A 24,791-nucleotide genomic window follows, 5' to 3' on the forward strand; every position below is an offset into this window, starting at 1 on the left:
CGAAACGCTTAGTTTCAAACAAATCTTTGTTTGTAATAGTGAAATATTTACGTATCCGTCGAGAACGTGGGAGATCAGTGATCATTAAGTAATTCTTTCAGTGTTGGTTGTGGCGCAATTTTTTTGTATGATAAAGGGAGGAAACGAGCAGACGGCCTACCTGATGGAGGTAGTACCATCGCCCATGGACACCCGCAAAATAATTTTGCGAATGCGTTGCCACCGTTGTTTGGGGAAGAGAGAGAGGAAAGGTTGGGAAAAGGAAAAGGAACAAGGAAAGGGCAACCGGCTCTCTCACTCATCGGACGAAACGCAGCCATTAAAGACTGCTTCACGCGATCTTCTGCGAGAGGGTGGTACTTCCCCGGTTGAGCCAGCCCATGTTCGAGCTGCAGCAAATTTGACCACAGCTAGGCTCTACCACCTTTAATGTGTTAATGTGTTTCAAAGTCTTGTATTAAAATCAAGCTTGTACACAAAACTTCTCTGGTAAATCAACAATCTGTCTTATGCTGTTGGAAATGTGAGGAGGAGACTTCATTACCTATATTTACTTTATTTCTGAATTATTCTGATATCAAACCGATTCTTAGTTTAGTGAATAATTTCCGTCATCAAAACAGGAAATGAGTATTCTTAAATGATACAAAGCAGCAGCTGACGACATGTGAAGATAGGTTTTAGAATTTTGCTATGGTTTTATTCACTGGAATTGTCGATTATTCCGCCAACGTCAACGTTTTTTCTAAAGATCGTTTCTTGTAGATTCAATACCTACTTATGAAATGTTATATTATCACCAGTAGGTACATGTTACAAGTGGAGCCATCCGTGCCGTACTGATTATAATATACTGGCTATAATCCTTAGAATTATTTTTGACTAATTATAATTAATTATAATATAAAACCATTGTAATTTTGTAATGGCAACATTTAAGTATCAACTTTTATTTGAAAACTATAAATACTGGCCTCAGCCATTTTGTAAGACATTAATGAAAGTAACGCTGAAACTTAAAAATCTAGACTGAAACTATACCTTGAACAATAGTTATCTTCATTTAACTCGTATAATGATTTCACAATAACTAACTAGGTATATACACTCCCCAATTCAAACAAGACTACGTAGACAAACTACTGAACGTACGTATGTACGTAGAAATCTACTGAATAGGACTTGGTGACAACAGCTAATCTGAAACATGCTAATTACATTTCAAAACAGCAGGTCGACCTCACAGTCATTTATCTAGCGGCGCAATTCTTATTATTTGAACAACTAATGATTGAGGGTAGTTGAAGTTATCAGATGTCACCTGCATAACCACCAGCGGAGCCGCCTGTGCAAGTGTAGTCCCAACAATGTTGGTATAAATAGAGGCGAGAGTACAGATTAGAGAGAGTCTTACTCGAGCCGTTGCAGGGATCGGACCTCTTCGAAGCAAGGGGGTTCGTCAAACCGTCTCCGAGGTTACCGTCATGGGTCTGAGATCCTGACGACATTCAAGAATAAAATCATCGGTGACGTCAGTTATACTGACGTCACTCTTTCAAAAACGGCTTCAGCTTCTAACTCCGACATGTGTAACCATTACTTCGCTTCTAATACTCCATTCATCTTGTTAATCGATGTTCAGGTGGATTCAAACGCAGCTACATGTGTAACCATAACCTTGGATTATCGATGTAATGTCACCACTACTTACCCCTATAATCCCTATAATATATAATACTATAAATGCGAACGTAACTCTGTATGTATGTTACGTTTTCACGAATAAACCCGTGAACCGATTTTGATGAATTTTGGTATATAGATAGATGGGACCCGCGAGAAGGACGTATGCCATATTTTACCCCCACCCCGAAATTACGCCGGTTAAATTGTGCACCAAATTCTTGTATCGTGATACCTACCCATTATTCAAATAATCAGCTTATTAAATTTTTAATCCCGATCCCAAAACCAAACGGGTGGAACCATGAAGTGCAGTTCGGGTTCAGTGGCCGTAGTGTCAGAGAACCAGAGAAACTCCGAGTCCAGGGTAAAAGCTAGTACGAAATATAAGTAAAATTACTTGGACTCATTATATACAACTTGATAGGTTTAGTCAAAGAATATAAGTAAGTCACAAAATTAGATCTCAGTGAAAATAATACACTCCTGAATATTTCCACTCACTTATAGTACACTGATAATGTTCAATAGGCTGGAAACAGAACAACTTTTAAATATGCATCACCAACATCGGCTCAGGACTGAACTCGAATGATCGAGTCAGTGATAAAGCTTTTACGAACTGTTTTCTCTCTGATATTCTTAATAGTTCATTCTGGACTTTCATGTCTTTACTTCTTTATTAATACAAGACACAAAGCGGAACGCGGTGTGTTCTAAATGCTTTTACGCGTAACGATTGCTCGCTTCTTAGTCCACTTAATGGCAATTTTATCATCTTCAGAAGTATTATGTTGGTTAATATTCGTCCGGTCCAACTTGATAGATTTATAAAATCATATTAATAAGTCGATCTTTCAAATAAAGGTTATTTTATTGGTCGTTTGTTTTAAATGTGGCCTTGATGCGTGCAAAGATTATTACTATTTTATTATTATCAATATTCTAAATTGTAAACAAGAAGGTAGGTATAAGATATATCATAATGACAGACAGTCTGTATAGATTAATGTTATTACAGGTAACAAATTGAACGCATCTTTATATAAACGGCTATTGTAAAGGGGAGGACACAAGAACGTAATATATGTCCGTCTTAATTTCCATTATTATAAAATACAAATCTTTAACAACGTGAAGTATTGTACTAATTAATGGAATTAAAGTGTCTGATATTACAAATTAACAGATTTTTTCACAAAACACTTATGAATATATATATTATTATATATATTATATAATTTTTGTCGCTCTTTTTATTTCTGTATACTTCTTCGTGTTGGCTAATCTCTGATTATCTCAGTCTAAACCGATTTTGAAAGAAATTTTCTTTACTGGTAGGAGTAACCTAGATTACTTTCTAAAAGATATAAAAAAAAGGAAGTTCCCAATTCAATTTTATTTTTGTTACGCTTTTTCTCCGTCGATAAAATGCCGAATTTCACATTATTGTTTTAAACAAAAAGATATTGTCCTGAGGTAGTTCCATTATGCTCAAAAATGCTCAACTTCATTAAGATAATGACGCCTCACTCAAAGAGCAAAGCCGCAGACAAACTCATGTTTATAATATAAGGGTAAATAAAGTAAAATAAAAGTCAATGTCCTCAACAAAGCACCTGTGTCTTTCATCAGCTCGTAAAAATGGTCGCCAAATAAATTATATTTTGTGATAATTATTAGTGGGTAGCTCACCACGAGAAAATTGCTTCATTTAAAATAAATTTCACATTGTTACATGTTGACTTAAATTACTAAAGTAACGATAACATTGACGACTTTATTTTAATAAAAACATCGTTATGTGTACTGACAGATGACTATGAGACAATATTTAATACATTGACTGGTTCCTTCACAGTCCGGGGCCGGCCACGTCCCGCTTCATTCGATCGACCTAATCATGTGAATATATTCATTGTATATAATACTTTAATAATACTTTACGTTGATGTTTTACAACTTTACTCTGTCAATACTTTTACCTCAAGTTTGTATCGTCTCGGTTCATAGTTCGTAGCTACCCACAGGCTACATAGTTAAAAGTTTTTCATTCATAAATGTTCCGCTTTATAACATTATTATAATATCATCGGTCATACATGACGACAGGGACACGTTTCGGATGTATTTCGACGGTTACAAACGTTTTGAAGGAATGAATTATTCGTGACACAAAATTTTTTCAACATTCAAAATGTGACTTTAACTATATTCCTTTACGTGAGAAAACGAAATCCTCCGGCCAATTATGGAAAACCATTTGAGATAAAAATTAAGAAATAGATTACAATAAGAAAGTTAAATCTAAAAAAAGTGTTTACATCACTAGGGAAAATTCTAGAAACCATTGATATGTCAGTCGCTGACACACTGACAGTCAGTGTAATGTTTCGGACGCTGATTTTCAAACAATTTTTTTTCATCAAACAGACACGCGAAGATATAAAGATCACGAGTTGGTTTATTTTCTATAATAAATGAAGATTCACAAATAGAGCAAACTTAAAGTAAATATTTTAGAGAAATGAAGGAAAGAAATAAAAATATATAATTTAAAAAATACAAATACATTCGTAACCACGTTATATATCTACTGTCTTAACATTATACAGCACATTGTTGTCGCGGAGCGCTGTTCACTTCATGTTTAACTTTATTGGTATACAAAATTATCTCTCATGTAAATGTTTGAGTAGTACATTAAACATTATTATCCATTTGTATTACATTATATAATGTCATAGAGCATACGAAAAATAAACAAAAGTCGAGAGGGAGACGGCGACTCAAGGACGCCGCGAGCGACGTCAGTTGTAAACATGTCAACAATAAACAATCATACACTTGACCGGTAGCAATTTACATACTTCATACATCCACAAAGATATTAATAAAGAATTTTTACATTTTATTCCTAATATTGACGATTCAATCATAGTTATTTGTACTTTGAAATTTATCGTCAAAGTAAAGAAATACAGATTTTTAAAACATTTTTTTAAATTATTAAGTGTTTTTGAACGGCATATGAATGTCATTTGAAGTTGTGACTAGATTTTTTGTTTAATGTAAAAGCAAAGACGGTTGTTAAAAGGACGGCGCCAAGGGGCGGCTGGAGCGGCAGTTGGGGACCGAAATAGAATTATATTAGGGTGAAACGAATATTTGTTACATTACATGTTTGTTGCGATCCATCTATTAATCGGGGCGTGGGTACCTATTATAATATATCTATATTATATTATCATTATACGATCTAAATTAATCAGTCAAAGTGTGTAAAGGTTCAATTGCTCGTTGACTTTGTCTCGTTGTTTGTGGCCGGGCTTTATTCATACAGATAGTCAAAGACAGATTTTACTTGCCGATCTGCACTCATGGCTGTACCAAATTTTCTTGCGAACTGCTCAAATATTGTAGAGAATCTTTCACATTTATAGTTATATTTGAAGTGTATATTATGGTAACATTCAGGTAGCTCATAGCTGAGAGTCTAAAAAACAAACTTTTTTCCGAGTCATTAACATTCTTAACTAATTTGTTTTTATTAATCATCTTATAATTCTCAACGTGCAAATATTTATTCTCAAGACATAAAAAACTGTGTTGCCAAAAGTAAGCTAATATGTATAATAATTTTATTTGTTACATCAAGAAATATATGAGATTAGTTTGATTGATATTCCAATACAATGTGTATATTGACGATACTGTATATATAATATAAAATATTATACAGTTCATTACAAATAATGTTCTACAAAGTTTAAATTTATTTGCATTCTTGAAGCGCGCGTCATAATTCGTATGCGAAGTGTATTGCCAGTTATTCGACATGGGTTATAAAAGAGGAATAATTAAAAATAAAAATGTGTAGAGAAGCGAACGTCGCGCCGGCGCCGAGACCGGCCCGACTCTCTGCCGACACCTCACACAGCCGCTACAACAGCGGTGAGCGGGCTGAATGACACGAAACCCTTACCTTGCTGCACTCATACAGCTGTTCTCATTTAGCTGTCAAAATGTTAAAAAATCAAGCAATAGAGAAAAATATCCTCTTTTTTTAAAATTACATATTAATATTATATAAACATCCTTGTACCTAAAAACTTAAATAGTATACATATTTACTTTTAATAATGAGACATTCATATTCCACCCAATGATATAATTTACCTAATCACAAAGTTCTATGCCAACATTGCTAATACTGAGGTAGGTGTCAATGTTACAAAAACAAACATATAAAACCTTTTTCGTGTCTTTCTTTGTTGTGTTCCATGGCCACACGCGGGTGTCCAAGTTTTATGAGTGTTTGCAATGCATAGTATCTTGGATGCCTGTTTGATATAAATTAGGGGATCACTTATCGATTCCTCCCCTTCCCGTTATCAACTTCCGGGGCTGCTAGCCGTCTCGAGCCTCACTGGCGCCCCACTTATGCATCATACAATATAAACAATTATTATTTATTAGTGTGCTATAATCATCGCCTTATTGCGAATGTAATATTAAAACTGTAAACTTCTGTATCTGTGAACGAAATGATTTCGGAATGTCCAACATCCATTATAAATATTCAGTCAGTTATTTCATTCGAGGTAAATAATGATAATAATTAATACTTCTGATGTACACGAGCTGCAGTATCCAGCTATTAAATGGACGGACTCAAATTGTTTTATTGTCGACCATCATATGAATGTAGCAACATGGCGCCCGAATTTGGCGCCAAAGCTCGCCACGGTGGCGCTGTCTTCGAACGATATCATTTTAGAAAAAAATAAGGTGAAACGCACCCAATAACTCACAAAATAAGCTCCAAATCAGGACATTAGGACGATATACGGTCGTCGGAGACGTAAACAATCGTCTTCTTTAGATCCTCTTGTGTTTTCACGGTCGATTGATTGATTTGTTAACTGGCTTAATTTACTCGTGACATATAATGATATGATTTGAAAATCTTGAATATAGGAACGCTCACTCTGGTCGTTGACGTGAGTGAGGTGTATCAGAATGGCTTTGTATCTTGTAACGATGGGTATAATATTAAAAATAAGATGTTTTTGCTGCAACGCCGTCCGCCGCCATGTCGACGGCCGCCGCTCGCCGCCCGCGCCGCCGGCCGCGTCTCACAGGCGTCTTACGTCTAGTCTCGACTCTCGCGTGCTAATATCACTTTATGTCACTCACTGAATGTTTTGCGTTACATTTATGTATTATCTGAGTGACACCCTGAACTTCATTATTAGTCTCTATGTTTATTTATCTTTTGAACATTTTTCAGAACAGAACTTTTAATGAAATACAGTATAAGAGATCTTATATTTTAAAAGAATATCGGATAGAAAACTACTAGTGTTTATTGTCAGTTTATTCATGTATAATTGTAATAAGTTTCAGCACGCTTCATCAAATATACTTCAATACTTGTGTGAGGGAGATGCCTGTTACTTATAATATGATAGTTAACGTGTTCCGAACGTAAACAAAACATTTTAATAATTCATCGATGACTAACAATGTTTCGTGGCTGCTCCTCATCGATCACGATCATTAAAAAATCATATACTTATTGGAAATTATACGAAAAATATATCTCGATGAAATATACAAACTGCTGTATACTTCTGCAGTAAACAATGTAACATGTATGAGTTTTTGTCTAAAAATATGTTCATACCGAACTATATAACTACTTTGTACTGTAACTTCGAAGATTGTAGGAATGTCTGAATATTCTGGTGAAAACTCGCAGTTTTTTTTTTAACAGATATGTTTAGCCAATTGAGACATCAATTTATTTGGACATGTGTTATGACGGAACACCAACATATTAATGCAAAATCTACAGAGTTGGATTACTAGAAATTGGATAATATTTTAGTGAATGTCTGTTTGTCAACTGTCACTTTTATGTCAGAATAGGTGCAGCAATAGTGCAGCATATTGCAATCAGTCAGGCTTCTTAAAAAATGTTTTGAAACATACCTAAATATTAATTGATACATATTTACAGATCAATAGTATTAATTTATTTACATCTTATTGTTTGCAATATCACTAAAACTTTAATCCGTAGTGACTAGTGATGTGACACGTGTCATTAAATTTTACAGATTTAACGTTGACAGTCGATGCTCTAGGAATAGGGCCTACAACTCTTTATTATTAAATTCACATTTAACTATTAAACATTTTCAACGAAATTATAATAGAAGCCGATGTACCTAAGTTTTGGTCATTGTATAAATATTTTGTATGGAAAATAAAGTAAGTTACAGTTACTATATTCTCTTGGACTGGTAGATGTTACAAGAACAGACGAAAACAATTTTTGATAAAGAAAACCAAAGCCAAAAATCAGTACAGTTATTGAAGCGGGGTGACGCCCGACGGCCCGGCGACGGAGCCGCGACGACACGGCGACGACGCGACGACGACGCGACGACGGTCAACGGATGCCAATCTCATGCAGGCTCAGGTACTCATAAAATGTATAAAGGATATCTCGCTCTGAATGAGAGATACATTACACTTTACAGCCATTGTTGACCCGCCTCAGGGACTTGACAGTTGACTCTTCATCACTATACTAGCTGGATGTGGTGACTTCTCTCTTGTATTTTAAGTTTTTCTTAAAATTATAGATTTGTAAAAATATAAAAATCAGAATTTATCCAGCAGAAAGGTACAGTACTTAAAAACATTAAAAACCTATAAAAATTATTTACATAATACATATATTTTTATGTTGTCATTATAATTTATTTTTGTATATTTTTTTTTTTTAATCTTTTATCCATCCTATATTACTATTTAATTTTGTAAGCATCACATCGTTATTCAATCCGCTTGAGTATAGGGAGTCTTAAAGACTTCAACGGGTCTCGCGTTTCATTATACACACAGCTTGTTTAAATATACATATTTTGTAAAAGAAGTATAGTTATAAGTATGGATATATATTTTATTGTTTAAAATAAAAAAATCGATAATAATAGTACGTTAAAGAACTATTAGAATTTTAGTACCGACAAAAATAAAAAACTTTGTTTACTGCCGTGTAATTAGTAATTTTTTTTATTCTGTAGTAAGCACTTCTATATTTTTTTTAACACAATAAATTTTACAATTAAAATGTGTATTAGCAATTTAGATATAATTATTTATTTTTACACTACAATCAGCTTTTTATAATAAAACAATTATTTGTCACTCAAATTGTGTCTTTTCATTGAGTAAATCGTCCATATAAATAGCTGTTGTCGCTTGTTTCCCGCCATTGCTCGGTTCGCGCTCGCTACGGTAACGCGTCACTGATGGAATGTGAATTAAAAACTTTTTTAATGTGAACTGTGTTCGTGATACGCAATTTTTAAAAGAAATACGGATGGCTATTGATGATTTAGGTATGAAGGGGTCGGTAGAAGTTGTTTAACAGATGAATATAATAATGAAACATTATGATATAAAATTTAATGTGTAAACAACTTACACCGCCACAAATGTTTCGATGTTTCTGGTAGCTTTGGTTATTATAAATCATTGACGTTAAGTTTATATATAATTCATAACAAAAAAAAAATTAATACACTGGTAATGCATACTTTTTTATAGTTTTAAATTCAAACACTCCTGTAATAATTTATTATTTCACCTCAACAGTACGAATGGCTGCCAGCAAAATTTTTTTTATGATTGTAAGACATGTTTTATTATATTTTCTTCTGTAAAATATATTTTAGCAATCTTGCTAACATTTCAACGTCATTAAATTTTCTTTGTGTGTCTTATCATATATTTTCTTTCAAAAAAAGGGCCAGTATTAAAAATGCACAAAATTTTCATTATTTACTCTATTTATTTACCTCAAAGTAACTAAACATATCGAAAATTTCACAATTTTCATAGAGTACATAATATTACATTAAAAAAATATGTATTCTATTAAAGATATTTTGTATTTCGTTCCCCTAACTTATAAAAGTATTTTATCAGGCGCGCCCTCTGTTACATGTTCGCTGAACTAAGTTCTCATGTAACCTACATCAAAACTAGACAGCATTGTGTTTTATAGCAGAGCTTTTAAAGTTTTATAATGCGATGTGGTCATGGCTTTAATAAGATAAAAATAAATATATGCTATAAGGTTGTTCAGTGTATTTAGTTTGCTTTTTATCATATTTGTCTATAGTTCATGATTCTGTGTTAACTGGCTAGAATGTCATACATTATTTATTGAGTCTATCGGTAATCTTAAATTCATTGTTTTTTTTAACGACAAAATTAGTTACAGTTCATGATCTTTCAGATCCTATTAAACATTTAATAGAGTAAAAATTGGAAAACCTATGTATATATAGTTATTTAATTGTTTATTTAACTCTCATCCAATATAGTATAATAATATTTTCTCAAGTTTGTTTTCTACAGTCCACTGCATACGGTTGACTATGGAATAATTTAAATATAATCGCGTGGTTTTATACTGAAATAAAGACATAACGCGAGGAAGTAATATTATCTTTAATAGAAAAAAAAACATCATAAATCCGCACAGTCTAAAATAGTTTTATATTGTTTACCGCCGTCCTCTCCTGACATATCATTAATGACGCACTCGCATCTGATAGTCCAGACTCGGTTTCAAATGAGTATTTAATACAGCGCCATTACTCTTAAAATGTTTGTCGAACACAGGCGGCTGGTAAAGCCTCCTAGCGTTTAGTGTGAGGAGAATGTGGCAACAATACTATCATAGGACAAACATATAGTTCCATGGTCCATTGATGTAAACGGCCGGCCAGTGCCGGTAGTGTCTAAGGTTCAGTTTCGGTCGCTACTCGCCGGTGAGCGGGAGATGTGAGATCCGTCCAGTTATCTAGCGATGTTGCCGCGATGTTATTTATTGGCGTGATGCATGTCGCCGCCTGCATTCCGCCTGCCTGACTGACACAGAACAACACTCACACAGACACGACACCCTTATATTGTCGGTACACTCGCAACATGAGTACTCTCACCGAACACTAGACTAACATATGTACAACTGTCAACACAAGTCGGTTCGACGCGGTACACACTCGCCAGTGATAAAAGTCCTAGGCGTTTCCTTAAGAGCTGCGGTAGAGACGTGCTCGAGATGTTGTCGGTTACATTCATATATAATAGACTCCTCTTATATATAAATGAGTATTAACATTAGGCGAGTAGTTCAGCCGTCCTCACTTTCTGTCTCTGAGAGATCATAACATGTTAGCTATCATGATATCGGTAGTCGGAGGACAGTGTGTCGCGTGTGTCGATGGCGCCGCACGCACACACGTGCGCGCACCTGACGCCGCCGGTGGCGCCAGACGACCCCCCCGTCCCCCTGACCCCCGGACACCTCCTCGCCCGCCGCCCCGCCGCCCCGCTCCACACCGGACGGGGTTGCCAGCCGGAGGAGCGCTGCGCTGTTGTAGGGAGATCTTAATCATATTTTAATATCAAAGTCAGTGTCTCGATCAGGCTAAAGAATAAATTACAGATGGTTAAAAAATAATATTCATTTAATTATACAAGTATGATATATAACTATATACCATACTATACTAGCTCATATGAGCTGAACTGTTAAAATTATGAAATTCGTTAACATTTCGAAACCTTAGTTAGTATTCGAGCAGAATTATTATATGACCTTTTTTATGTATATTTCTATAAATCAAATATTAATTATTGAGTTGTTTATCTTTCCCGTACCAAAGAAAAAGTGTTTTTTTTTAAATTGTTTTTCGGATACTATGTAATATGTATTAACAATTTTATTATAGGACGAATCATAAACAAGACCGGTTAAAAAAGGTGTAGTCACGTAATAGACAGATAAGACGGGTGTATAGAGGTAGTGAAAAAACAGACGAACATCCGGACACGTGTGTCATTACAGAGATCGATAGGAGGAAATGTCGACAAAGGCAGATGAACGGTCGAGACGCGGCGCTCGGGGAAAAAATAAATAAAGACGCTAGGAGACGGAGACGGGGAAAACGACGAGTGCAGGTGTCGCGCCGTGCAGCGAGGAGTGTGGAGTGTGGAGTCAGTAGAGAGGCCGCACGCGGCGAGTGATGTCGTGTCGGCAGAGCGGCCGGAGCGCGCGGCGCGGGCGAGCGCTCGGCTCGTGACATGTGATGTTCCGGAGACGCGCCCTGCGGCGGCGGCTGGCGGCGGGCGGCGCGCCCTCCGTCTCCGACGACCAGCTGCGCGGCCTGGCGCGAGCCCTGGACGCGGGCCCCGCCGGCGCGGCTTGTGTGCCGGACGCCTCACCGGCGCTGCGGCTGGCGGCGGCCCGCGTCTTCCGCTACCCAGACCTCGGAGACCTGGCTGAGCTGCGCCGCCTGCCGCATTGCTGCGACCATCGGTGCTGCAACCCCTACCACTACAGTCGCCTCTGTGAGCCCGGTACGTGTCCGAGCCCCGGATCAACAAGTGAACCTCTCACCCCACACTCGTCTCTGGTGTGTGTGATGGTCGTGCGCCGAATGTGTCGAGTATCAGGATGAACCTTATCGCGTCCTATTTGTGTGTTTATCTTGACGTCGTGAGTTGAGTTTCTGCCAAGTTATGGTCGTGTGTACATTATCATCACCCGCTCCGTTCGTATCGTTCTCGTGGTCCGTCTTCCTGACCGTGTTCTGTCAGTGCCGGTCGTCACCTCCCCGTCTTCCAATCTTTCTCTCCTTTCGCCCTCTCCTCCACTCCCGTCCTCCTCGATCCGTTCCGGTATCTTCGCTCTACACTAGTGAGGACCATCCCCCGAGTGTATTGTAAACATTGGCGCTTGACTCTATTTATAGACTGTGACATCAGCGGTCGTCTTAGATCGAGTCGAGTGCATGTTACCGAATTACGAAAGGTCACTTTAAATTCTATTAACCGACTACAACATCGGGAGGTTCGTTACACGCACGATGTTTATGCAGATACATATCATATCTTATTTGTTTTATTATTAACTGATCAGTATCGTTGTTTTGAAGTTATCTCTGCGATACGAAGTTTCGAACAGTATTTAACGTAAGTTGTATCAATCAACAAGTCGTCCCGACTCCCGATCACTATTCGTCGTGTATAGGAAGCCGGTGCGTTTGAGTTTGTATATTCGAGTGTGTGATTGTCGTGTCTGTTCCGTGTCGTGTCGCGTCGTCGTAGGTGAAGTGTGTGAGAGCACCTAATCTGCGTGTGCGAGGGTCACTCGCTCGCGATAACTAGACAAGGTCGCGTCGCTGGCGCCGCTGTGCCGCGACGCTCGGCGCGCCCAACAACAGACCGTTAACTTTTTAATTCGCCAGCGATGGAGCTGCGCCGGCCGCCGGCTCTGTACACACTACACACTACAGACACATGCTGAATGTAATGCAACCTCGGTCCTCGCTCCACACACTCACAACACATACTACGTGACCGTAGTCAAACCGTACATTATACACTGAGAGTTACATGTTACAAATTAATATTGTAATGATGGTCGAACGAAACGTGTCCAAATAAAACGAGGCAATGTCGGAAGACGTCCGCGTCGTCGGATCTCACGCACGTCTCGTCGTGCTGTCGCCTACCGTGTCCGCTGCCCACGGCCTCGTACTACGGACCTGCTTACACTCGGGACGCGGTACGTAGGTGTGTTGACGCCGCGCTTAGCATAGTAATTAAGAAGAAAGCCACCAAATACTGAACCTTTATCAGTTTAACATGTGAGGCGCGTCAACCTCTGTTTCCTTTAATTAATTACATGTCCAAGTACGATGTGATGCGAGTTCAGCAGCGTGTTACACTAAATCATGATACGTTTCTCTTAACCTCCACACAGTATTGAACCAACACGGTTGAACCTTATAAAATATAATAACACTGACACGTTTATATGATACAGAAACTTTTTGAACTCCTTATATAATTAATGTTTGTATGTACAATGCTTGTAATTCGTTTAAAATGTTATTATAGTTAAATAGGCCCGATGTTGGTCGTCACAACTGAAAGCCTTCATATTGTCAGTGTTATTTATGTGTCCAGTCCATGAATGGTCCGACTGTGGATTCAAGTTTTCTTTCGTCATTCTCTCGGTTTCCTTCATTATAATCGTCAAAACATCCATCAACCGCTCACAAAACTGTATGTTAATTGCCTCGATATTTCGCATCGTTTATTTTTGATGATTAATTCACTTGCTTTTTATACATACTGGCACTGGCTCGGGTAGTCGTCTCCGACTCCCCGAGCTCCTGGACTCCAGGACTCGTCTCGACTGTTACTTCTATCGTCAACTTTCACGGCGGGTTCCCACTTCCCGCAGCGATCGTGTGCGCACACGCATTCTTATAATAAATAAAAGTTTTTCATCGAATACGTGACTCGAGACAAGTATTTCAACTATTATATAAAAAGATATAACGTTAGTCGTGCGATCTGGACCGTCTCAGTCTCAAGGAGCAGTTTCCTCACACTCGGTCCATTTAATGAACGTTTTCTGATTACGCCAAATGATATTTATTACCATTGACGGTCGGTAGCCGCTGTTCCCGAGGGTGACCCAATCACTTGACTCTATATGTTAAGATGCAGCGGTTCGTGGGAGAGGCTCCTCTCCGTGTAGTTTAGCGAATATGTTAATGGGTAATAATCTATTTCGGTGACCGTGATTCATGGTAGAGAATTCAAACGATATTCGAACTGTACACACTCGAAAGTGATCGTATGGAGCCGGGGCTGCGGGTCGTGGGTCGCGGGGACGGAGGGTTCTTATCTTATCGAGCACACAGCCGGAGTCTCGCGGGTTTAAAGATCTCGGGCCCCGTACCTCATAGACCAGTGAATCTGTCCGGCCTCTCCGTGTCAAAGGTTCGTTAATGATGTCGCCCCTCCGCCGCGCCGTCCTCCAGCTGCTGGTCCGCTCCGAGCGTGCTCTATATTTATTTAGCCATATTTGCTCGCCGAGGCCTGGCGCCGGCGCCATGTCGCGTCGACCGAGGGGCGCGGGCCGGGTGCGCCGCCGCAGGTAGGTCCGCCGCACTGCGTAAGCTCAACTCGATGCTCGTGATCGGTTTTTTGTTATTTTTTTTTGGGCCGGTCGTGTTTTCGGGTCGCTTTGTAAATTTTGTGAATGGTTTTCTCTTTACGTCCGAGGTATAGTTAATGTGCGTGAATATTTTTGTACTCACTTCTCGGAGTCTCTGTGAGATATTTCCCATCAGTATTTTATATGAGCAGATTATTTCATACGTCGCCTGCCTCTTCCTCACTGACCACTTCTCTCCCTCCACCTGTTCACTGTTTCCCAACCAGTCAGTCACTAGACTGCTCTCCGATTGCACTCAAGTACATAGCTTTCGTCTCGTTAGTTGTAACAATTATCCGCATTATCCGGTAATCGATCAATGCTTGTACAAATCTACTCACACGACTTTAATGTATCTGAGGAATGTTCGTCAGGCGTCGTGTTTGTCGACAATACAACCTTTGTTCATAGTTTGTAGGTCATTTACCTCAATTTATTTGTACTTAATACAAAAAACCAGATTCTTAACTAATAAATGACAGTTCATTGTCAGAATGGTCTCAAAGGACACACTCCTGACAGGGAATTCGCTTTATATAAAAGAAAATATATATATATATATAAAATATATTTCGCGTGTCCGTAAAGCTCTTAAAACTGTTATCCAAACAGTTGTAGTAACTTGTAGTTCATGAATATTTGTTCTACGAGATATCTCTACAGTAGTAACGTTCTTCCCGTCCCTCTTTTATCCGAGACTTCATTATTAATTCCTTAATTTATACTCCGCCCCCGACAAACAAAAATTTGTCTGTGGAAGTGACACGTCCGATGACTGTTCATGAATGCTTGTGAGCTGTGAGGCGCCTCGCAACATATACCTACACTACGAGCATAGCCCTAGTTATCGATCATAATTAGTTTACTATTGGTTTGTTATTGTTCCTACATATAGAGGTCACTCGATGGAAATGTCCCCACAGTTATATTGTAATGTACAGTGATTGTAGTAGGTATTCTATATAACGCTTAACTTGTATTTCTCAGTATTAATTTAAACCGAATGCCGTCCGTCTCGTATAATTTTATTGTAGCCTAAGAATGTCGTATATCGTGTTATACGTTATAATAACACTTATCACTTATTATATTGAACTCTGTTCGTATTTACAATTAATAATAATCGTGCTCCTTTCCAACGAAACCGTTGAAATCTATTTTTTTCATATAAATCATTCGCAGTAACATTTGACTGAATGATTTCATCTCGCGTCTCGTATCAGTCTCGATACTTCCAACTCTGTGTTTTATTTTTAAGGCGAGACACATCATCATGAATTTTAATGACTTGAGAGTTATGTCACAAACATTTAATAAGGAATTAATTAATTGAAACGTAATAGAAGAGTACTGCGGAGGAGGACGGAGGAGGTGGTCACCGGCAGCCACGGAGACGTGATGAATAAAACATTGAGCACGCAATGATAATGAGTGTGAGGTGTGTCCGCCTGCTGAGGAGCTGGTCACCGCCTACAGCGGCGCGGCTCGACTAGCTCCTCTGTACCAGTCTCGACTGCCGACTGTGTCCGCCGCTCCTCCCACATTTAGATCTCTGGCTGATCTGTTGATCGTGACGTCATCTCTGGCGCCTTACAACTCGCTCGCCATTATTTCCTCGTGTTTTTTTTTTTTAAGTATTTACGTAAATTTATCGTATTTTACGACACATAATCAAAATTTACAATCGGTGGAACGATTTTATAGATTTATTTTGATTGTGAGCTTCTTAATTTTAGTTTACATCTTAATAACAAAAAAACATAAAGATATAAACGTCACAGGTCGTAATAATTTGTCAGATTTCTTTGAGATGTTTTTAATTATTATTTTATTATTGAATTCGTCTAGGATGTGACGACGAGCGGTTTGGCGAAACAGTTCATATAAAGTGCGGGTAGACAGTAGATTGTGCAGGCGTACTATTGCCAGCTTGTGACTCTCATTGAATGTCACACCAGCGATGGTCCCGCTGTCAGCTGTCTTCCTGTCGGTACTGAAACCGATCACGACGTGTCCAGAGCGTGCGGTGTAGGGCTGCGGGGCCGCGGGGGCGCGTGGGCCGCGGTCCGCCGGCGCCACTCGGCGTGCTATAATAATTCGGGCTGGCTATTTCTGTCGTTTGACGAGCGGAACGCAACCTATAAAGTTTTTTAAATTTTAAAGTTGTTTGTTGCCGCCGTACGTCGGAAGCGAGCCGTACGTCGCGACCTGCGACCTGCGACCCGCGCCCAGCGCACGCGCACTCGCAGTAACCTTGTCAATACATGCGAACCATCCAAGATACTAAGAGAGCTATTCGCTGTGTGCACAGGTGATGAATAATCCGAGTCTTGATGATAATAGTATATCAATTAAATATTGTAAATCTTATACGCTAGTACAGTCTATTCGTTCTCGTCTCTGTTATTGTTGTATAGTAGTCAACACACAACACAGTTCAGCCGTTAGCTCTCCGAGCTCCTGTCACTTGACGTCCGATCTCTGTTCGATAAGATATTTTCTGAACGTGTTGTTAACCGCTTCGGCGTCTTGTTCATCTGTAATAGTTTACTTTGAAAGCAATTAATACTGTGGAGACTAGAACGACCGGTTCTCAAGACGGTGTCGCAAGGTACAGGCTTATGGAAGGGACCCGAGTACTAACATGGTCCACAAAGATACTAAATATTATTTATCCAAATATTTTTTATATATATCCAGTAACGTACATGTCCATAAACTGCACCTACCCTACTATAGTTTATACTACTAGTCAGTTCGTACACGATCTTCGTCTTCGTTCATTATTCGTCGACTCCATCTTTGTAACACTATATATAAAGACGTATCGTAATTTTAAACCGTGTCACTTTTAAGGTACAGTACATTTCATTCAGGTTTGAATGGCAACATTCAATGTAGGTAAAATGTGATATAGTTTATGTTCTTTGAAATACATATAGTAAGTTTCTTAAATGCTATTCTGAATTAGGAAGCTACTTGTCTATAAAACGTCAGCTTGTCATCACACCATGAGGTGTCCCGGGTTCTTCATACTCCTGTTCCTTACAGTGCCATGAACAGTGTTTTCTTGTCCTTCATTGTCCCGTTCCTCTCATGAAGATCCGATTGATATTATTCTGAATCGTAAAGTGTTTTGGAGTCATTATTATATGTAATGGTAAATACTATAATGTGGTTTGTTGGCAGTTTATATTAGGGTACGTTATCATATCTCCGAGTATCTCCATATAGCCCTGGTCGTGTAGTAGTTTTTATGTCGGACGTCGCCGATTTAACATGCAGGTGCATACTCTGTAGATTGCTTAGAAATTTCTTGCGCATGCGCCGTTAAAAAGTTCGTGGAAGCGAACGCCGCGGTTACAGAATCACATTGTGCCGAGTTTATTTGTATTCGATTATAGTCCGCGGACACAAATATTCACAGCTCACACGTCCGCCGCCGGCGCCGCTTGCCGCACGCCACCATAGCACACCCTAGGATCATATGAATACTGAATCAAACGTATCGTTATGGCTAAAGAAATTCGGTTGAGGACCGCGAGCGGCGGCGCGTGCCTCGGACGACGCTAATGTTACCGTGAATTAAAATCGCTTCATTTAGGACATTATACATTATTCATAATGTGCAGACGATGTAAATTTATTGTTTGGCATTGCATGGAACACATTATTATCATCGACTATAATATTATTACTTTATTCACGCGACGCTGAGACCATACTGCGATCGGTATCCTTTTAAAAAAAGGTAATGCTAGCAAATGAGGGTAATCTCGAATTCCTTACGGCGTCAAAATATAGGTCGGGGAAAGATACAGGGCGTAATTGGTTCGAATCTACCTGATCTTATTTGTTTTAGTGGTCTTTTATTTTGGGGTCTCGCGGGTGACTCGGTTTATTAAGGATTCGTCGAATTTAATAACTTGCGGTCGGTATTATACGAATTTCTTTTTTGTTTGTCCATACAAAAAGACGAGACTTCATAAAATGAATACATTTAAAATCCAAAAAATGTTTATTACATAATATGATAAAATACATGTGTTACCGGGATATTAATATTTTGGTTTTGTTTACAGAAACCCCTCCTCCTCCTTACAGCCGGATAGCGATGGATGACGTCAAACATAAAGGTGAGTTTAGACTATTTACATAGGGTCATACACACGGTGGGCAATAATTAATAATTACTCAAGGGAGGGTCTGTACGTTCTCACTCACAATGTAATAATATAAAATGGCTTATCCCATGGGATTGTATGTGGAAACGAAAAACACGGCAGATGGAGGAATGCGACCGCGAGCCGGTGCGCGGCGCCCGGCCAGCTTCCAGGAAATTAGGGATACGTAGTGATGTGCTCGGGCGTGTCGATACTGACGTACGATATTTATATTATGAGGGGGAAATCAAAACAGCAACGTCGACGATAAGCGTTCTTATCTTCTCGGTGTATCGATATCATACGTTACTGGCTACTTCGACATTATCGTACCGTGACAAACACTACTAGTTTACACGGCTCATGAATATTATCTCGTCACATTAAAACTGAGCTTAACAGAGATAAAGATATTTTAACAAACAAACTTATCATTGAATTGAATACCGACGGTCACTCACTGCGCTCTGAGTGATACATGCGCCAATACATATACACGCACAATAGTTTAACAGAGGCTATTGTTTTATATGACTGTGTGTTTTATCTGTGTCTCTACCGCCGTCCGTGCTGGTCCGAAGCCCGAGGCCAGCTCCACCGCCAGTGGTCCACATTCCCCGGCCAGCCGCCATCTTCATCATACATTATTAATACTAAGAGCGGCTCTCACCGGCCTGTTTTTTCTCTGTCCGTCAACCCTGCAGGGAACACGGTCATTGGATGAAGATCTCTCTCAATATTACGTCGTCATCTCGGGTGACTTAACGTTGAGATATGTCCTGTAGTATGTAGTTCTTTTGATGTCACCGTGCTCCGTCTTTTCTCTCCGAATCTCTTGTTTCGTTACAGCCGTGACAAATTAAGAATGTTGTGTCATAAACGTGTTATGTCCGGACATTCCAGTGTTACAGTATTTTTTGTTCTTTTATATTTTAATTATCTTATTCACGTTATTGATTTTTGCATCTTCGATACAAATCGGGTTAATATGTTTCTTAATTTATTCGTACCAATTCTAAACCCTCGAAGATAATTTCGACAGTACTTGTAAAATTGTCATCTGAGAGAGAAGCTCTAAAAATTAGATGTATCATCCCACACGTCACAGGAATTTCCGTTTTCCACAATCAATGTTTCCGGAGGGGGTGCGGAACTTGGCTGTTTATCGCTCCGGGATTCCCTTCCAGACTTTATCATAGGGATTTCCGGGACTCTAGACGAATTCTTACCCTTCGTATTTTAGCTAGTTTGACTGTCTGCACTGTATTAACCCTTTCATTGCCGGTCCGTGGGAAGGCGCCGATTATAATGAGCGAGACTGCCTCAATCAGAATGTTTCGATAGCAGGATCAAACGTCTTTTATAAATGTATCCAGTCCAATGTATATCTAAATGTAGTCCTAATTTAGTGCAAGTCGCCATTAACGCTTCTCAGTGAATGGCCGATGCCATTTCGTGAGCTCTTCTTTTTTGTGTTTTTGGTCGTCATGGAGGTACTCTCGGTCCGTGGCGATCGTTTCTCACGTGCTTCCCCGAATCCATTCACTTCGTTTACGAGGACCCGGAGCCGGCGCGGGTGTCGGGGCAGACGTGTTTCAAACCTTGTGGGTTTATGTTAGGGTGTGTTTTGCCGTGACCGCCAGCTCCTCTGTTTCAAGTGACAGTCCCTGGCGGGTGTCGCCTGAGTGTTACGATAACGACGGTCTCCATTAACGTTATCGGCTCGCTATCGGGACGCCGGCGCCGCCTCACCTCGCCCCTCTTCGCCCCTCCTTACTTCGCCTCTCCTCGTCCATATATAACTGGCCAGAGCTCCGTCTGACCTGCTGTATGATGGTCGCTACACTGATTAACATATATTTTATATAAAGTTTTTTCAATCGTTTGTTTCTCTCCAGTTCATCGAGTCTCATATTCGTCTCGTACTACTTCCGCTCCCCGCGTGTCCTACTCCCATACAATGCTCTAGCTCCAGTCTCTGCCCTGGCCAGGACAGTTTGTTTCGCCTCGCCTCTCTATACGAGGGCCGTGTAGTTTGTCAGGCGTCACGTGTTCTTCAAACCGGCCCTCATGAGAACCTCTCGGTCCGTCGCCGTGTGGAATTCAGTATTCCGTTAGTATGTTTTACAAGTCGGCAAGGTGTGTCGTGCGCCGCTGCATCATGTTCGTTGTTTACATACTTTATATTATAATTTGTTATGAATAATAAATCTTTATTTACGTCCCGGACTCCTCTCGTTACACACAGACGGTACAGACACAGAATATTTGCGGATAATCGCTGATGGACGGCCTCTGTTTAAATATTATTCTGTGGATTCATTAGAACATTGTTTCATTATTAAGAAGGACAGTAGTCATGCATCAAATCTTCATATAAATATTTCAGTTAATATATCGTGTATCTTTCATATACAAAGTAACTCAATTTAAAGTTTTCTATACAAACATAAAACGGTCATCCTTATATAAACTTCTGTACTAATAATATCACATGCATCTGTTATAAGAGCGAGATCATCGCCTTTATATTTATTTTAGAAAAAAATATAAAAAAATGATAATCCACACTCTATTGAAAAAATTTAGATGACATTTTAAAATATATGTAACTTCGTTTGACTGAGAAATTATTTAACTAATAATAAATCTGTATCTTTACATCTAATGAGGGTTAAGACTACGAAAATAATTTAAATTGCTATATAACGAGCTCTGACATATCGACCACACCAGCTGATCCAAGAACTTGCTACACACGGTCATATCGGCAGGAGCTAACTTGATGGTAAAAAATATAGTGGCATTGTATAATAACAATATTAAATACGAGGTGTTTCAGTAACAATAATAAATATTTTGGTTCACACATCCCACTGCATATAATATATATACATATATATATCGCTCGTGTAACAACAACCGATCGACACGTGGCTCGCTGTTTTGATGTACATTCAATAATACGTGTTGTTTGAGTTAGTTTTACCTGGAATATCTTATTGTTATTTCAAACATTTCATCGCCTCGTATGGTAACCTAATATAACACGCTCCTCCTGACTACCTGTTATATGTTAATATGTAATTAGTAAAGAACGCACACGCACAGATACTGACACAGACACGCCCACTGTTTTATATGTAGCTGACCATCACACGAGACGAATGGCAATCACACATGGCTATTATATAGGTACATGAGATCAGTGTGCTTAGTCCAAGTTTTGCATCGTCACACTACATACATACATACGGACAGTTTACCGGTTTGCATACATTAATCCTCGCACACTAGTATTAGCGTAGGTTATTGAATGAGCCGGGAAACGATTCGTATGTAGTGTGGTGACCAAACTTGTGCTAAACATTCGGATGATAAATATATTGCCTCCACTAAAACTAGCGTGTGCTGTAAAAAATTCTATAATATAAACGCTGGTTCTTAAACACTTTATAACACTTATTGTGGTTTAAATACTACAAATATCGATAATCTCGTCTCTCCCAGTTATTAGTCTTCAAAGTTTAACGACCTTTACTAATATTCATTCATAGAGAGGCTGTAACATTAGTCGAGCTTACAGTAAATACATGTAGTATACTTAGTGTTTTAAAGTCGACCATTTTAATTCCGGGATCTGTGATGTTTTCCACTACCTGCATCCGTAACAAAGTAAGCGATTTATAAAACCACTTTAACCTATCTATGTAATATGATAGTAGTTTTAATGTATAATATCTTTTATTAATACTAAAGGGTAAAGCCGTTTAGTTTCCTCGAGTCAGTGCCGGTGCCGTCAATGTAAATTTTTCCACGATCGTTTCGCAACATATATCATATTGCATACGAGCGGTATGTATTGAGAGCGTTCTCCTCGCGGCTTCTCTCGCCTCCCAGGTGTACAGCTGATGTCATCTCGGACCCGTAATACAGGTTGTTCTATAACATAATATCTCCTAAACTGGCCGCGTGACGCCGCGGCTAGAGTGTCTTCGATTATAATACTCTTTAATGTACGTTCCGAATGTTAGACACTGACATTTGAATTGCTAATTAAATGAAACGATCCGCCGATATTAATATTATATGTTGGCCGTTATCAAAATATTAATAAATGAAGCCGGTCTAAGTCTCGCTGTAGTCTCAGCTCTGCGTTGTATTTCATAAGAACAACTTCCTTAGTTAGAGAAGACAACAACAGTTTCAATTCTACTAAGATTTTCTATTTGTTCTAAATGACAACACCGGCTGGTTAAATGTATGCTTGTAATATAAAATTGTATGTAGCTTTTACGTAAGATATGCTCGTCTATAACAGATTGATAAAACTTGATAATTCGGTTTACAATGACGTAAAGTTAGCGGACATAGTAACAATATTTACATATGTATGTTACTGAAATCGGTTTTCTTATATTTCAGAACAAGACGAGAAGACAGAAGATGCTCGGAGAACTGACCACGAGCGGCTTGCCACGGGCTCGCTGGCTACTGACGGAGAAGGTAACACACACACACTTTCAAATACACACACACACATACACCTACACTGTTGTTGGAGTGTTGAAAATATATCGTCAAAGTATTTGAAGAATACGAGTATATAGAGTTCTTAGATGTGTTGTGCGGTTGTAAACAGAACTTCCAGTATCATAAACTGTTTAGAAGGAAACATGCATTCATGAAAATATGATGACCATACATACAGGGGCCGACTACAAGCCAACAGCGGGGCGATGGACCCGCCGAGACACACACACATACACACACACGGGCCGAAAATAATAAGCCACGTAGTACTTTATAGTACCAAATACTCGAGTACACAGTACCTGGATTATATGTACTTCAAACAGAAAGTTATTGACTTTGGTAGAGTTGGGTTTTGCGGATCTCCGCAATAATATGGCGTATAGATGGTGGCGGTTGATGTCCACATTGGTGGTAGGTGGTAGGTGGTAGGCGGCAGGCGGCAGGGTAACCTTGACGATCGATCGCCGCCAGCCCGGCGCCGGCCCCGCGCTCACCTACCATTTTTCATGGGATTCGTGAGACATCACACTACCATACTACTATACCATTATAGAACACACCGTAGTCTGGAACATTATATAATTAGTAGTAGAGTTAGTTGCTACCAGTTAATGTCTTATAACAAATGACCTACAAACTCATCATTAAGTGTCTCATGATATTTCCTGGCGGTATCTCACACAAAGCACCTAGACTCGCCAGTGGAGGGTTCAGTAAATCAGTCTCTTGACCGAACAGGAGGCTTCATGTAGTTATGTAGTGAACTATGAGTTGTAGGAAGTATTCTGATCGTACGATCTGAGATCATGTTACGTCAATGTACGGAACCGTAACATACATACGTCAGTTATCCGGTTATGCTCGACATGTATCAATTAAACTATAAATAGTGACTTCATATAATATGAATGCCACATCGGACTACAGATATCAGAACTCTGTTAAATTACGCTCCTTAGCACAGTAGGCGAGAGTGGTGACGATACCTTCACACGTACGTTTTTTGTTTATCTGTGGCAACTTGTAACAGGTGTTTACGTATGTTATGACATGTTGCAGAGCGTCAGAGCTGGGAGAGCGAGTGGTGCCGGCTGGCGTACTGGGAGCTGACCCAGCGTGTCGGGAGGCAGCTGGGGGTGAGAGTGCGCGCGGTGGACGTGTTCGCCGGCGCCGGGGGCAGCTGCGGCCAGGGGAGACACGGCCTGTGTGTGGACGACCTGGGAGACAGGGGCACGCAGGTTGAACAGGTGAGGGGGCATGCACACACACATACACATAGACATACATACATATACAAATAT

The 24,791-nt window shown here is 39.3% G+C and overlaps 1 protein-coding gene across 4 annotated transcripts in view; it reads left to right on the forward strand.

Annotated features, from left to right (window-relative positions):
- Window positions 1–3,017: 3,017 nt before the first annotated feature.
- LOC116769287 (mothers against decapentaplegic homolog 6) overlaps window positions 3,018–24,791 on the forward strand; it is a 28,743-nt gene continuing 6,969 nt past the window's right edge. For 2 of the 4 annotated variants that reach the window (XR_009753933.1, XM_061529476.1), the window contains exons 1-4: window positions 11,424–12,135; window positions 18,874–18,927; window positions 23,380–23,460; window positions 24,550–24,737. Coding sequence is in view for 3 of the 4 variants with exons in the window: in XM_061529476.1 (XP_061385460.1) it covers window positions 11,865–12,135; window positions 18,874–18,927; window positions 23,380–23,460; window positions 24,550–24,737 (594 nt within the window). In the remaining variant the exon portion in view is untranslated. Of the gene's footprint in view, window positions 8,174–11,423; window positions 12,136–12,887; window positions 13,346–18,873; window positions 18,928–23,379; window positions 23,461–24,549; window positions 24,738–24,791 lie in introns of those variants that run through there. The other 2 variants (XM_061529477.1, XM_061529478.1) reach the window with 2 other exon arrangements.

This window comes from Danaus plexippus, chromosome 5 (genome assembly GCF_018135715.1).
Source record: "Danaus plexippus chromosome 5, MEX_DaPlex, whole genome shotgun sequence".
Lineage (NCBI taxonomy): Eukaryota > Metazoa > Arthropoda > Insecta > Lepidoptera > Nymphalidae > Danaus > Danaus plexippus.